Below are 14474 nucleotides of genomic sequence, written 5' to 3' on the forward strand. Positions count from 1 at the left end.
GAGCACCAGAAGGAAGAGCAGAGATCCTTAGAAAGGTTCTTAGAACTGTGAACGGTGGTGCCACCAAAGCCTGGTTTTGATAGGCTTCTTATATCCCAGTATGGAACTCTGATATTTTGCAAAGGTTCAGCAGAAGCTTTGATAGGAGTTACTGCCTTGCCAGATGCTGTTTTTATGAAACCCATAGAAACTTACTAACACCATCAAATTTGGTTGTAATTGGAAAATATCTTCAAAAGATTTCTAGAGGAGAACAGAGTGGCTCACACATGTATGTAACAAATATTAAACCAAATATTTTCTGCCTGGATTTTAATGTCAAATGCTTTGGTCATGGTGTCTCTTTTGCTTTTAAAGACCAAGTTTGAGAAAAGAAACACTGTCATTGATCACTGATGTCAATGTAATTAATTTGTATTCACACAAAACCCATACCATTAAAGTTAATTCAAATTCAGTGTTACTCCTTTTTCAGAGTCTCTTTCAACAGCAACAAAAACACTTGTTTCCTTTATTCTAGGGTTGTAATCCTCTTGCTGAGACTGGTCGAAGCAAACTGCAAAATCAAAGAGCTGTCCTAAACCAACAGATCTTAAGAGCAGTAAGAATGAGAGCAGGTGCTGAAAATCTTTTAAGGTATGTATCATAACTTCTTAGTTCTCTTGCCTGAGCAACAAAATGATTATTTTCTTAATTTTTTAAAAGTCTCTAAGCTATTACTTTTTTTCCAGTCTGCCTAACAGCTCCCCTAACATGCTGCTGTATGCTTTGTCAATCTCCCTGGAGTTTTTTAATGCTGTAGCCCTACAGAGTTATTACCTGCTATAAAGTGCACTTTTGAAGCTGCTGTGTTGTAGCAAATTAGCTGAATGTTAGACTCCCTTATGTTGCTCAGTTTGATTAGCTTTATTGCTAGTGATGTTGGCAAGTGAACCTTGCTCAATATTGTAATGAGTCCTTTTTACACCTTAAAGCAAATAAAGGTATTGTCACTATGCGGTTGCCTTTTCCAAGATCCTTTAGATCTGTGCTCCACAGTGGAAAGAATTATCAGTTGCTGTATTTATTCCATGTAGTAGTGTGACACAGGAGTAGCAGGGTAGTGCACATCTCATTTGAGCTGGGTTACGGTTGCCACCAAATTCTCCTACAGTTTGAGGTAACTGGAAGAGATTTTGCCCTTTATCTATTATATTTTGTCCACCAAATCTTTTCTAAGACACAGTTTCTTATGTGGCTGTCCCTATACGAATAGCCTAATGTTGACCCTGTCTTGAGGCTATTACTTCCTGTAATTAACTGCTTAGCAAACAGTCCTGTAACTTTCCAACAATCCATCATATCCACAGAACTGAAAATTTCCCGAGTACTCATCTGCAGTAATCTCCTGTAGTGTCTGTTTCTCTGCGACTGGAGGAACAAATGGGACTCTGAGAATATATAGTCAATATACTTCCCTTAGAGAAGTGAAAATGCTTGGATAAATTAATTTTTCTTAAATTTGCCATTAATTGCCCTTTGCCTGTCACCTGCCTTTATCTCCACTCTCGGCAAGAGAGGCGATAGGTACAAAGCTTATGTAGTTTTAGCCTCTGTGACTGTCTTCATTTTGCTTTGTTTTCTGGTAAATTACTTATGGAGTAAGACTTAGGGTCTTTTGCTATCTTTTGCATGGCATAGCAAAATTCTTATATCTGCTTTTGAAACTGAGCACTGTTAATTCAGTAAATGTTTCTGCTTGCCAACTCAGGAGTGTTTTGGAAAGGCTAAAGAGACAAGTAATACCTAATGTGAACACTGGTTACTCTAACATTCAACCTAAAGATGTCCTAAAGTTCAGCTCCTGATACCAGTATTAACTGCTGAAATACTGAAGTTGCTATTGACAAGCGTGGGAAGTAAGTCTATTTGAAGAATAGAGGATCAGACTTATTTCTAAGTTATTAAAAATCTGAAATGAATTTACACCTGTTAGACTATTGAAACTTTGTAGTTCCTTGAAAGAAGCATTTTTAAAAGTAACCTGACCACTAGATAGTTCACGTGACTAGACATATTTACAGTCTCCTAAATAAGCTTTATGTTTTCAGATTCTATTTGCATTTCATCATCTAAAATAAGCAAACCAATTGCTGTCTACAAGGAGCTTCCTGCAGTAGGACTTGAGAAAAAAAAACTAGAAATGTGTGTTTCTTTACTTATGGCTGAATGTAAGCACTAGATTTGAAAAAAGTGATCCATATAGTGCAAAGACTTTTGTTTTTATAACTTCTGAAAGTCACCCTCTCCTTTTCGTTGACTTTTGTTCTGGAAGTTCTGAGTCAAAAATGAATTCACAGTAGAGTTATGTGGATCTCAAGGATATTACGTTGCCCCTCTTGCTGTCTTTTGATGATTGTCCTTAAAGTATGTCTACACTGCAACAGCATGAAAAGGTAATCAAATTAACTCTAAATTGGCATGGATGTTGAGAGCAATATAGCCATATTGGAGAAGTTCACCTGGATGGACCATTGGGGTTTCTGAGAAAGATATTAGAATCCCCATTCTAAGACATTAGAATGCTGGGTTAGCATCAAAGCTCACCCGGTTATCTATGTGGTGCTGCCTTTAGCAAGGAAGATCCCCTCCACCTTGTATTTGTGTCCAGTTTGGCTTATGTAGGGAGCAGATGTTAACGTTGCTTAATCTAAGCAATCTCAGGTATTCAGTACAGTACAGTATAGAAAATTCACAGATAACGCGTATTTATAATATGAAGTACAAGCTTAGAATTTTAGCCTTGGAATAACTAGTTCTTCACCAAGCTGCTACATAAAACTGAGGGATTGTTCCGAGGGGAGACTAAATGTATGAGGGGGTTGTTAATAAATATTTATGAGGGTGAACCTTGCCATACGATAAAGTTAAATGCAAAATGCTACAAACTTAAAATAAGTTTGTATTGTCTAACAATTTGGACTGTCTACTGTCAGAGTACAATATCTTAAGCCTGGATATGGATCAAGGCCTTTTATCTTAAACTCATACCTGTGGTTATAGATAACAGTTTAAGCCTCTTGAAAACAGTAATACTGTATGGAGAATCAGGTTAGAAATAGTCATGCAATATTCTGAAATACACAGGTAAGAAATCACACAGAAATGCTCTGGGGGGGCTAAATACTAACATCCACTGTGCTAGCAGTTCGAAATATTGTCATGTAAATATATAAATGGCAAAGGAAACAAGCAAACAAAAAAAGCCTATTTGTATCCAACAAAATAAAATTATAGAGAAAACTGTATTGTATTAAAAAGAAATATCTTTCTATCTGTATATTTGGTTGTAAAACACTCTGTAGTAACAGTTTTATGGGAAAGTTGTTTTCTCTTATTCTTAGGATCCGAAGCCTCAACAGATCATTATTCAGTTTATAAAGTGGGGAAGTCTCTTTTGAAAAAATATCTCCTGACTCCCCCTACCTTCACCCTCATATCTTCTTCTAGGAAAAGATCACATAATCCAAGAATAGGACAGTGATCCTGTTTAAGATGCTTTAGTTTTGTTCATTAATGTATCTGAAACTCAGCCTGACCCTTAATCACGTAAAAAAACTTAGCACAATAGCAAACCTTTTATGTGTCTGCATGCAGTTATCTGGAAACTATCCCAGGCTCTCTCTTGACAGAAAAACCTAATAAATTCTGAAACATGAGGTCTTGTATTATCTCTTAAGGAGATAAAAAAAAAAAAATCTTAAAAATGCTGAGAATGCTATAGCAAGGGAGTCAACCAAGCTTATGTAAAGAACCTTTTCTGTAGAATAAAAAAAATCGTATGTGTCTCTTTCTGCAGAGCAACCACCAACAACAAAGTACGAGAGCAGGTACTACTGGAATTGAGTTTTGTAAACTCAGACCTGCAGATCTTAAAGGAGGAATTGGAAGGACTTAATATCTCAGTAGAAGTTTATCAAAATACAGAGTAAGTATAAAGCTAAGTTACTCAATTATTAACAGATTTTTTGTTTACCAGTGGAAACAAAATTGTTTCTAGGTGGATGTGAGTGCTGGACAATAATTACGTGAAAGAACAGAGAGCTTGATAGGAAGAGAACATATTTGATGGTAGATTTGTTGACTAAGGGTTAGTCTGTATGTTTGTCTTTCACTTGGGAAAGGTATGCACCACTAATCCTTAGAGTTCCTTTGTAGAGGAGAGTACTGAAAGAATTGAAAGATTTTGGGGCTTGACGGGGAAACACGTGGCACCTAGCAGAATTTCTAGTACTAAAATGGCTAATTGGTTCAGTGCGTTCTGGAGTGAGCAAACCTACTGATATCTGGTCTAAAACGCAGTGTGTACAACAGTCCTCTCTTTACCTGGAGAGGTCCAACACTGATTTGGAGCTCAGAGCAGACTCAAGGTAATCTTTAAGGTGTGCACTTCAATGACATAAATCCATAAGTTAGCTGGCTAAACCAGAGAAATATTTAGCAGATGAAGTTGGAGTTGTTCCAAGGTATTTTTCCAATTTCAAAAAGCACACTAAACTTCAAATTCCAATGGATTCCTCAAAGATGAAACTTCAGAGTTACTCATTGCCTGAATACTGCAATGATCGTCTTCTGCTTCTAAAACTAAACGTTTACTATTTGATTAATATTAGCAGCTCAAGACACAAATTGAAGCACTTCATACGAGGGGGGTATAAATTTGGGTCCCTCTTAGCACTATTCTTAGTTAGGTGTTAACTTCTAGGTGGACTACAAGGAATTCTTCATGTATAAGACTAAGCACATTTCCAGTGGGGTTTCTTTCAACTGAATGCTGACCTGATGCAAAATATCTATGTTTCATTTTTCTCAAAGAGAAACTTATGCTAAAGTTCCTGCCCTCCACTCCCATGTCAAACTTTGACAACTATTTGATGTGAAAATGTTTTTCATTCAAGGTTTTACCAGTCTTCATAGATGCATGTGAGCATAGAGAGCAGTATGGAAGCTATGGCTGTGGGAATGAGAGCAAGACTCTAGAAGTACTGTTCCTTCTTCTAGCTAAAGAATATTGGAAATATTTGGATTCTCAATGAAGGGTGAAGCAGTAGGTCAGGCCCCAAGCCAGGTAGAAGCCTTGTGGCTGGACAGTAGTATGCTTTTTATTTTCTCCTGATCCTATTTCCCAGTCTGTTTTGAATGGTGTTTTACCTTTCTGATGCTGTTCATTCTAAACTCTAAATGCTTCTTATGTTCCATCAGCTAAAATAACTTACTCCCTCTGTAACTGCTCTCCAGCCTCTTATAGCAAATAGCTGTTAATGGTTGCTCTCTGAATCTATTGTGCACGTAGTCATCAGCATGCGGTCACATCCACATTGCTGGGTTAGCCGGTATTGTGTTACACCAGCCTGGAGGGTTAGCCCTCCCAGTACTTGCACATATCTCAGCTGGATTGAGAACCATGGCGCTATTTCTGCTCAGTTCTGGAAATACAGGATCCCCTCCCTAACTGTTCAATGCCCCCGTGATGTTGACTCCATGGGTGTGGCACCTTAGAAACTTAAAAAATAGAAATTCCGTTCCTTTGAATGACAAATGCTGGTGTCTACAGGGACTGTGGGTGGTACTAGAATTCATTAGATCAGTAAATTAGGATTTCTTTCCTGTGTGTCTCACTTCCTTTTGGGGAGAAAGTCTTGATAAAATCTTTTGTAAAAGTGTTGTGATTTCTTCTAAAAGCCTCGTCAGAAATCAGATCATTTGCACTACCTGCAGTGGTGTTTTGGCTCTGTATCCTGGAAGCCCTTTTCATGCTAGCAGAGACATTTTCTGGATCGTGACAGTTTAAGGACTCTTCCTCCGCTGAGGAAGCTGCACTCCTACTCCCACCTTCCCAAGATGGAATTTTCACCAGTAAGAAAGTGATTTTGCTGGCTTTGCTGATAAGACCATAAATGAATCACACCTTGGGATTTTGTAGTTGGTAATGGAACGCTCTAAACAATGATTAGACGGTCAATCAGTTGTTTTCAGGAAAAAGGAAAATATCAGATAAACCTTTTAACTGCCCAATACTGATCTGTTACATATACTCAACAAACTATGTGTCTGGAAGCAATTCTGATCTTTCTAATTGTGTAATATTCTTAGTGGAAGAGCAATATATGTAGTTTTTGAGGAATAAATGGTGCTCTTTAATTCATAATTCATAATAGTCTTATTAGCTAGTGTGATCTGGGTTTAAGTCCGTGATACAGATGTGTATTCTCTCGAGGATCAGATTTTTTTTAAGGCGCAGTCCTTATCCGTATTGCCTTTGATATCTTAGAGGCTGACTTTTTTAGAGGTTAACACCTAGCATTGTCTACAAACTACATAGTTCTCAGACTTACTACTCTTAGACCTTTCATTGTTAAAGTTGGTATGCTTTGGCCCTGCTTTTTCCCATGTTAGACACACATCACTTCTACATAGGAAACCACTGGTAGCATCTAAAATACTGGTGATAACTATTGATAATACCATAACTCTTACTGTGACACATCTCCTAGCAGCTGTGAAGCGGTTTTCTGTCCACAGAACTTGTGCAGGTGTATAAAAGTTGAGGTAAATTGCAGTAAGCCAACCTTTGAGAATCTCCTTTCCTTTCCTTGAAGGAAAAATAGGCTGAAGTGAAAAGAAAAAAACAAAAAAAAAGCACAGGTAAGTAGCTTTCCTCGCTCTCTTTTTGAGGAGTCACAGGCCATTAAGCACACTTTCTTGGGCAGAAAGGAACTGCTATAAACTATGTACCTTTTACGTGAACACCCATCAGCATACTAACTTTCTGTCATCAAGTGAAACAAACGTAATTATCAATAGACAAACAGAAAACAAATATTTCTGAATCTTTTTGTGTTTTTCTTTCCATAGAGAGACTTTCAGCATTCCCTTGGTACCTCTTGGCCTGAAGGAAACCAAAGAGGTAGACTTTACACTCCCTCTCAAGGTAAATTTCAGAGACACATTTCAAAATGAATAGTTAACAGAAATAACTTCCATTTCAGATTTGTTTAAAAAAGCAGAAGTACTTTATGTACAAATTATTATTTGTTTCATTTGCCCTAAAACTGAGATTACAATGTGTTAAAAATTAACCACCAATTATTTGGATCGCTGCTCATATTTAACTAGGACAAGGAGTCAGAAGATGTTATAAGATATCCCACTTTGGAGACAGTAGAGTGAAACCACAGAGAATAAAAATTCCTTCTACAGTTTTTTGTTCCAATAAGACTATTGATTACTACTTATTGTGTAAGGAAGTAGTAATGAAGGTTTTACTCAGCATAATGCAGTGATGCTCCACCTTGCACTATCCAGGCTAGCCCAGCTGGGAAGCAGCGTTGCAGTGTTAACACTGCTTGTTTGTTGGCTAATGTGCTTTGCTGGCTATTTGAGCCACCTTCTGTATTTTTTGGACTACTGTGTATTGTGCAATCTAGATTTATCTCATGATAAATCTTACATCACCGTAGCATTTGTCTCTGCTTTTACTTCTGAAGGTTAATCTCCATGGACAGATTATGGTACCACTTTATGCCATTGCCGCTTTGTTAATTTAAGTGGAATTGTCCTAATATAGTTTAGGACTGCCAAGAATTTGGCAGTCTCTTTCTGTTAACAAGTTTTTATGGTCACTGGATTCCCTTGTTCTTTTAGCTAACAGGGTTCATTTGTCCCTTTCAAAACCACTAAGTGTTCTTGTTTTAAAACCCAATGGAGTTGATGTAATAGGCATTTGGTTCCTTTGCACCAGACTGAAATTTCTTGTCTCGGATATAGAATCAAATTATTACTTCTATTGTCTTTTTCTAGTCTCTTTGCTATATGTTACTGTGCTGTTGACTGGAAGGGAGTAGACGCTATGCAAATCACTACCAAATCAATTTTGTACTTCTTTGCAACTGCAGAAAAAAATGAATAGTTTAGGTTAATTTTAGATATTCCAATTTTTTACCTTTTTTTTTAGGATTTTATTCTGGAACATTATAGTGAAGACAGTTCTGAGTATGAAGATGAAATAGCAGATCTCATGGATCTGAGACAAGTAAGTTCAAGTATGGCATGCCATGAGGTGTTTTAATCTACAATTGTAAATAATAACATTTGTATGGAATCAGAATATGCCATTATTACTTATAACTTACCATATTCTAATTGACTTAATTTCTGAGATACGGAACATTAATCTCCATTGTCCAAGAGCTTTACAATCTGAGTAAAGAACAAGTGAAGAAAAGGATGAAGTATGCAAAGTGATTGAGCTATTGACAGAACTTTGTAAATCCTGTAAATATAAGATTTACTTTAAAGTATTTTAAATTTAGCAGGAAGAGTGTTGAAGTCAATTAATCCGGCAAAATATTGTAGTAGAATGGTGGTTATTTCTAACTATTGTTTGTTTCTTGTATTATACTAGAAACACAAACTTCGTTTGTAGCTGTCATAAAATACCAACAATCTTTATTTAATTAGCTCTGAGACTTGCCAGACAGATCCCTTTTGCTTCCTTAATTAACTCTGAGACTTGCCAAACAGATCCTCTTTGCTTCCTTAAAGGTTGTGTACTACTTCTGTGCAGCTGAAAAACTCTTATTTGGAATGCATCCATATGGCCTTAAGTTTACTATTCCCGGATTCCACACATTTCTGTGATATGTAGAAGTCCAAAGGAAGCAGAGCTTTGTCCTTGGTGTTTCAGTATTCATCCTGTAACAGCAGAATACGCTTCATTTTAATCTGTTTTATTTTAAGGCCTGCCGCACTCCTAGCCGAGATGAAGCTGGCATTGAGATGTTGATAAGCTATTTCCTTCAACTTGGTTATGTAGAAAACAGATTTTTCCCACCCACCAGGCACATGGGAGTCTTATTTACATGGTAAGTGTGTAGTTCATGTTTGTCTTTTGTCTTTTTTTTTTTTAACACTGTTAATCATTAACTGCCTTCTGTTTAAATTGAGCATGTCAGTGTGCTTCCCCCCTCACTCCCTGCAGTGTGTTGTTAATTACTTTTTTTTTTTTTTTTAGTGTTAAGAGTAAACCTGAATACGATACACCTTTTTCATGCTTAGAGTGAAGCCATTGGGTAGATTATGACTTGGGCTACAGGTTAGCACAGGGGAAAAAAGAGAAAATAATCTTAATTTTGGATACCTGCAGCTGTTTCCTGGACTCTGAACTTTAGTGCATGAAGCAGATGGGGAATGGGTCAGACCTTAATTCCCCTCCTTCAATTTGTTAAGAGGAGGATTTGGGCCAGAAGAGAGGAGGAGCAACTTAATTTATTATAGCAGATTTTTTATTACATCTGTGAGCAAAGTTTGACTCTGAATTCAGAGTTTTTGTGATGAAAAAAGATGACTACCAAGCAGCCAAGAGGAACTGTTAAATTTCTAGTCATAACTGCAAGAAGAAACTTAAAAATACAAGCTATAGAGGATCTGACCATGCTAATAGCTGATCTTTGGCAACAACTAAGTACGAGAACATAACAGCACATATGGATACTGCCCCAGTATACTCCCAGCCTCTGATGTTTTATAGGCTCTTTTGAATTAGATATACCATGCTCATGGAGGCACCACTGTAAAACCTGCTGAAAACTAAGCCTCAAATAAAGCTGTTCTCTGGCTTGCAGCATTTAGATTGTCCTCACAGTATATAATGGTGTTTCTGTTCACCTTCATTTTCTCTGTAGCAGTACAATTATTAAGAATTCCACTGCTTTTTTTGAAAAACAGATTGAAAGTAACTGTTATTTCAATGGATTCTGCTAATATTAACACTTCTTCTAATACTTGTTTCCCAAGGTATGATTCCTTCACAGGTGTCCCAGTGTGTCAGCAGAATCTGTTGCTTGAAAAAGCTAGTATTTTATTCAACATCGGAGCCCTCTACACCCAGATTGGAACAAGATGCAATCGTCAGACCCAGGCCGGACTTGAAAATGCTGTTGATGCTTTTCAGAGAGCTGCAGGTACAAATTTAAAAATATTGAAAAGGTCTTTATGCAGATATTCCTGATCTCATCCTGACATCCTGCAGACTTCTGCATATCCCACTGACTTCGTTACACAAAAAAAAGAGGAATAGGGAAATTCAAGAAGCCTAGTGAAGACCTGAGATGAAGCTTTAATTCAAAACCTGGAACTGTAGTCTGAACATGCAGATAAAGACAGTGAATACTGCGGTTAATGATTAATGAACTGCAGTTCAAAGGTCTGAGTAATAGCCCTAATGTTAATTCTGTTAATTTTTTCCTTCACCAACATAGCTGCTTTTACCTCAGTAATATTACATTGGTGTAAAATCTGTACGAGAAAGAATTTAAAGGGTCATAAAGGGCTTAAACCCTAGTTTTCTGTATGGTCTCTTCAAAAATTAATCTTACTGTGTTCTCTGGTGAAATTAGCAGTTCATTGGAAGTTGACTACATATTTTCCATAGATTCCAAAGGCAAACAGGTTAAAATACTGTATCAATCTCTGTCCCAAGAGAAGAAAAATACAAATTTTAACAAAGGGAATCATATCCCCTGAATTAACATGTTAGAGAAGCTTTTGTTTTGTTTTTTTCCAAGTAGATTTTCTAATTTTTTGTAAATGTCATGTGCTACATGTAATACTTAAAGACATGACCTACGTAATTAATATGTACTGTAAGATTTATTTTTGCACTAACAATCTGTGGCTATTCATTTCCATTGTATGGGTGGCTTTATCAGCTACAAACTGTGGGCCACAGAGTTGGATTGTCATAAAACCCCCTTTTGAATATACAGCTATCACCAAAACTTGATCATATTTCTTCATGCATTTATTAAATAAATTGTTTTTCAACCTTTGTATTTCATCTAAAAGAAACTTCAATACTTTAAAAATTTCTCCATTTTGCTGCTGCTCCTCCCATTTTGCAAATAAAAAAATTACCGCTTTTCACTTCAATTCATTTGCAGAACAGAATTAATTCATAAATTGAAATGCATCATTTGCTACCCCAGTACCTTTGCAGGGCCCCAAAGCAATGTGCTCAGGAGGCATTTCATTGTACCTGTGCATGGCTCCGTAACACTCCTCATCGTGTTGGTGGAGACACAATAGAGAGCATGTATTAACCGTTTCTCTTCGCTAAATGTTTATCCTCAGTGAAGCTCTTGTTGTGTACATCCTTACTGCAGAAGCAGAAATATGTTAGGAATGAAAAACAAAAATTCCCCATCTGTACTTTCAGTTCCTTTCAGTAGGGCACTGCATCAGGACTTGGGGTGTGCCTGGCCAGGTTGGGGTTGGGTTTTTTGGTGCAAGAAGGCAGATATGGCCATAATTGAACTTTGTGTAAGGACGTATTAACAAGTTAAGACACAAGTTGTAACACAGAAAAGGAAACATCTCAGAAACCAGCAGTAGGAAAATACAGCACAACATGGCCAGAACTGAACGTAGTGGCAAGAAGTAAGATTACAGAAGCTGGGACACTTAAAAAGCAGAGGTCTTATCGTTACACTTTTGTAGTATTATCAGCAATTAGCAGGCTAGTAGAACTCACTAAACGAGCTGGATGACGTGCATGCTGAACGTTATGCTTCCATCCGTGAAACTGTTACTTAATATTTACACTACAGTTAGTGTTTGTTTTTAATTTGATAAATGATAAAAACGATTAATGTGTTGGTGGAAAAAACGTCTAAAGCAGGATCTAATTTTACACTATTAAATAGACTGTTCTAGTTTACTTACAGGGACAGAACTGAGCTTTCATTGGGACACAGTGCGTTTAGCAGCATCTGAAAAAAAAAATTCATAATTAATTAAGTTTATAGGTTTGTGTTTTTTCCTTCCATCCAAGGTTTCTACTGTCACCTCCTTATAGCTGTGTAAATTTCTTTTTTTTTCTCTCGTTCTGTGTATAAGCCCGAGCCTACCACTCCCTTATACAAGTCACATTCAGTTCAACACAGCTCTATGGTCAATCACAAGAACTGTTATAAGCAAATCTGAAGGTATTGCCCTCAAAACTTACAGCTCCTGTTGCTTCTCTGAGTTGTAATTTTGAGAACTGTGCAAAGCAAAACCTGTAGGTCAGTTTAATTTCACGTGTACGAAGAATCCCTTCATATTGCTGTAGAGTATGCTTTCAGTCTGAATGATTATGCTACATGCTAGAATTAAGTTCACTTGTTTCCCTCTCTGTAATGCTGACAAAAACATTTTGTAATTTCAGGAGTCCTAAGCTACTTAAAGGAGACCTTTACTCACACACCAAGTTATGATATGAGCCCAGCTATGCTGAACGTACTGGTAAAAATGATGCTTGCACAAGCTCAAGAGTGTGTTTTTGAGCAGATTGGTCTTCCTGGAATACGCAATGAGTTTTTCACACTAGTGAAAATGACACAGGAAGTTGCCAAGGTAAAATATGATACTTAAAATTTAGTATTTGATGATTAAAATTAGTAACCTATGTTACTAGGTTACTATGTTATTAAGGGAATTTATTAAACCTAAATGTTAACAACCATTACTGAAAATCAAAAATAACAAGGGACAGCTCACAAGCTACAATGAGAATCACAACCTTTCAGAAGATTAAAACACAAATACGTGCAATTTAAATATCATTAGTTTAGAACTGTAATGATTTTTTTTTTTTAATTCATAAAATTTACTAGAAAAATGCTGGAACACTTGGGCAGTGAACTTGCTGAAGTTTTTTTTACAAGCTATTGATCATATTGCTTTTTCAAACAGTACAGATCGTGTCCACAGAACAACATACAAGGGGACAGGGTCGTTTGTGTAGTTCTCGGTTAGAACCTAAAAAGCTTAAGTCCAAAAGAATAACTAAATTGTAACTGGGGGAGGACTCTGATGAGCAGAGCCAGATTGGTAGCTGCAGAGCTGTCTTGGGACTTGCCTGAAAAACGGGGATACAGGCTGTGCCCCAGAAGGTTGTGTTCGTACTTGATTGAGGTTGCTGACATCAAAAATGGGGTATGCCAAGAAGATATGAATATGCTTTCTGAGCCATTGCAGAGTAGGAGATACATAAAATTGGTTCCATGCTAGATAAATGGGCAAAGCCTTTCCTGCCAGTCCTGTAAAGCCACCCTGACTTACCTGTAGGATTGATCAGCTGCAGGGGAAAGATTTTAGATTCTGTCAGGTGGAGTAGTTTGATCTATTAAAGCAACATTCACTGCTTGAAAAGCTATTTTATTTCCTCTCCATAAAGGACAGTAGCACAGTTTTAAATAGACCACACGAACTTAAGGGTAGATATGACTCCACAGTTTCAGAAGCGAAGCACAAACCTCTGTATAAGTAATATGCTTCACCCTTTTTCATAGCTGAATTAACCCAATAAGATGTATTTGAAATTTTAAAATTGTTTATTATAAGGTGTTTTAATTGAACTCTGAAGCCATATAGATTGACTGACTTAGTCCATCTGTTCTTGTACAAAATTGATTTACTTTTCTTGTAAGGGAAAAATCAGAGATGGAATTTCAAATTGTCTCAAAACTTATTTCCAACCCTTTCTAACCATTTTTTTCCCCTCTGATGTGATGCATGTGAAATTATCTTAAGGCTGAATATAATATCCCTTACTTGAGCTCCTAATAACTAATGTTAAATTCTCATACTTCAATTCTGTGCTTTATTTTAGGTGGGAGAGGTTTACATGCTGGTTAACACCGCAATGAATCAGGAACCAGTGAAAGAGAATATTCCCTATTCCTGGTCTAAACTGGCACAAATAAAGTCAGACCATTACAAAGCTCTGGCACATTACTTCATTGCCACCATTCTGTGTGACCATGAATGTAAGAATCATACATTTTCTACTTATTCATATAAATAACAATAATAAACACATAAACAGTTATAATCTGGTCTATGAATAAGACTAGGAGCCAGGGACTTTGAAGTTCAATACTTGTTAATTTGTGGCCATTTTCCTGTTCAGATATGAGGCCGTGCTTTTTTTGTCCTTTACAGAAGAATGTGAATGTTCAGTAAACGAACTTTGCAGAAACAAAAGAAATATTACATCCGTTATATGCTACTAAATTGTTTAATTCTTGTAAATATATTCTGGCATATGAGTATTAATTGCATACTGCAGATGATAAAATCGATAGGAGTCCTAAAAACGTGAAATTCCCATTGATATACATGTGTGAAAATATTTGACTGCATATAGAGAGAAGGTAGTAATAACTACACAACGATACACCTAAAGGAACAGGGCACCAAGAGATGTCTAATGGTTAATGTTCTGAATCTGTATTCTGTATTATAGTGCAGTCCGGTGATGATGAAGATCAGCAGGAGAAAGCCTTGTCCCAGTTGTACGACTACATGCCTGAAGGACTGATGGTTCTCACTGTTTTAAAGGACAAAGTTCAGAGAAAACAGCTAGGTACCTATGAGTTTTACCCAGCTACTAG

General features: G+C 36.8%; 1 protein-coding gene across 2 annotated transcripts in view; it reads left to right on the top strand.

The window, feature by feature from the left end:
* The window catches only part of RHPN2 (rhophilin Rho GTPase binding protein 2), a 36001-nt gene that overhangs the window by 15895 nt on the left and 5632 nt on the right, over nt 1-14474 (top strand). For both annotated transcript variants that reach the window (XM_074582967.1, XM_074582966.1), the window contains 9 exons: nt 521-636; nt 3839-3967; nt 6895-6970; nt 7994-8071; nt 8779-8903; nt 9835-10001; nt 12245-12432; nt 13691-13847; nt 14327-14446. In XM_074582967.1, coding sequence (XP_074439068.1) covers nt 608-636; nt 3839-3967; nt 6895-6970; nt 7994-8071; nt 8779-8903; nt 9835-10001; nt 12245-12432; nt 13691-13847; nt 14327-14446 — 1069 coding nt within the window. In that variant the 5' untranslated portion in view covers nt 521-607. The remainder of the gene's footprint in view (nt 1-520; nt 637-3838; nt 3968-6894; nt 6971-7993; nt 8072-8778; nt 8904-9834; nt 10002-12244; nt 12433-13690; nt 13848-14326; nt 14447-14474) is intronic.

Source organism: Larus michahellis, chromosome 4, assembly GCF_964199755.1.
Source record: "Larus michahellis chromosome 4, bLarMic1.1, whole genome shotgun sequence".
NCBI classification, from domain to species: domain Eukaryota; kingdom Metazoa; phylum Chordata; class Aves; order Charadriiformes; family Laridae; genus Larus; species Larus michahellis.